Source organism: Charadrius vociferus, unplaced genomic scaffold, assembly GCF_000708025.1.
Source record: "Charadrius vociferus isolate BGI_N301 unplaced genomic scaffold, ASM70802v2 scaffold657, whole genome shotgun sequence".
Lineage (NCBI taxonomy): Eukaryota > Metazoa > Chordata > Aves > Charadriiformes > Charadriidae > Charadrius > Charadrius vociferus.
In genome coordinates, this window is record NW_009649299.1 from 423,549 (window position 1) to 424,821 (window position 1,273).

The window sequence follows — 1,273 nt, forward strand, 5'->3', positions numbered from 1 at the left end:
CGGGGACGGGGCTGCCCGGGCGCTCTGGGGGTGCTCTGGGATACAAACGGGGCCGAAGCAAAGCTGGGCGAGGAGCTGCTCCAGGAGGAGATGTTGGATTTCTTCTTGCTGGATTTTGGAGGGGAGGAGGGAGACTCGGGAGCCTCAAGGGGAAGTCTCCGGCCTTGCCCCACATCCTGACCATTTCCATTGCAACACTCAGCCGGAAAAAGCGCGTTGCACAAGGCTCCGTCCCTGCCTGGGACAACCCGGTCGCAGCCCCGGCTGGTGCTCATGGCCCAGGACACCGGCGTCTCTCTGAGCATCTCCATGTGTCGGGTCCCCCACAACCCACCGCTGGGCTTCAGCCGCCTCTCGCCACCGCCCGGCTGCTGTCTTTAGCCGGGATGTCCCCGGGGTGTGCGGGGAAGGGGTGACGGGATGGGACAACCGGCCCCGGACCGGTGGCACGGTGTCCCCGACTGTGCCCCTACCTGATGATAACGCACTGGTTCTCCCCGTCGATCAGCATGTTGCGGTACATGTTGTCGGTCAGGGCGTAGATATGGGGGGGATTTTCATACTGTGCCTAAATGGGGGGACGGGGACAGCAGAGCAGAGCACAGAGCAGCCGTCAGCCCCCCCCCGACCCTGAGCCCCCTCCCCAAATCCCCTTAACCCATCCCAGGCACCGCGTGGGGCGGCAGCACGCAGCAGGGATGGGGCATTAGTCTCTTGGACAAAACATGAGCTAATCAGCAGCACGCCAGATGTTTTTTCGACCCTCCCCTCCTCCTCGGGAAGCTCTCTGCGGCAGTGCTGGTTGCTCGGGCTGGATTTTACCATCTTTGGGTTGTTTTGGGGTGTATTTCTGAGCCGAATTGCCCAGGAATGCGGATTTTCTCCCGCGCCTCGTTACTGACTCGCCATCGATGCCTTTGGGAGCGCTGACCCCTGCGGCACCCAAAGGACTGGGGAGGACGGGGACACTCGTGGGACACCCCTCCCTCCGGGTGTTTTGCACCAAATTAACGCCAATAAAGCCCAACGCAGCAGCCTCACCGCCCCCTGATACAGCTCGATCTCCCGGTCCGTGAAATACGGCATCTGCTTGAAGGGGTTGACGGAGATGAGCACCGGCCCGATGTAGGTCTGAGCGGCAGGTTAAGGTCCGTGCATCCTTTCCCGTGTCCCCCCGTCCCCCTCCCCCTTCCTGCCCCCGTGTCACTGCAAGCGATGGCAGGAAGGGTTTTTTTTTTGGGGGGGGGCCCTTGTGTTTTCCGGGAGACAGGCC

The 1,273-nt window shown here is 62.3% G+C and overlaps 1 protein-coding gene across 1 annotated transcript in view; it reads right to left on the reverse strand.

Moving 5' to 3' along the window:
* Positions 1-1,273, reverse strand: part of MYO1F (myosin IF) — a 36,503-nt gene that overhangs the window by 28,382 nt on the left and 6,848 nt on the right. The window contains 2 exon segments of the mRNA XM_009889146.1: positions 451-568; positions 1,042-1,131. Of these exon segments, the coding sequence (XP_009887448.1) occupies positions 451-568; positions 1,042-1,131 (208 nt within the window).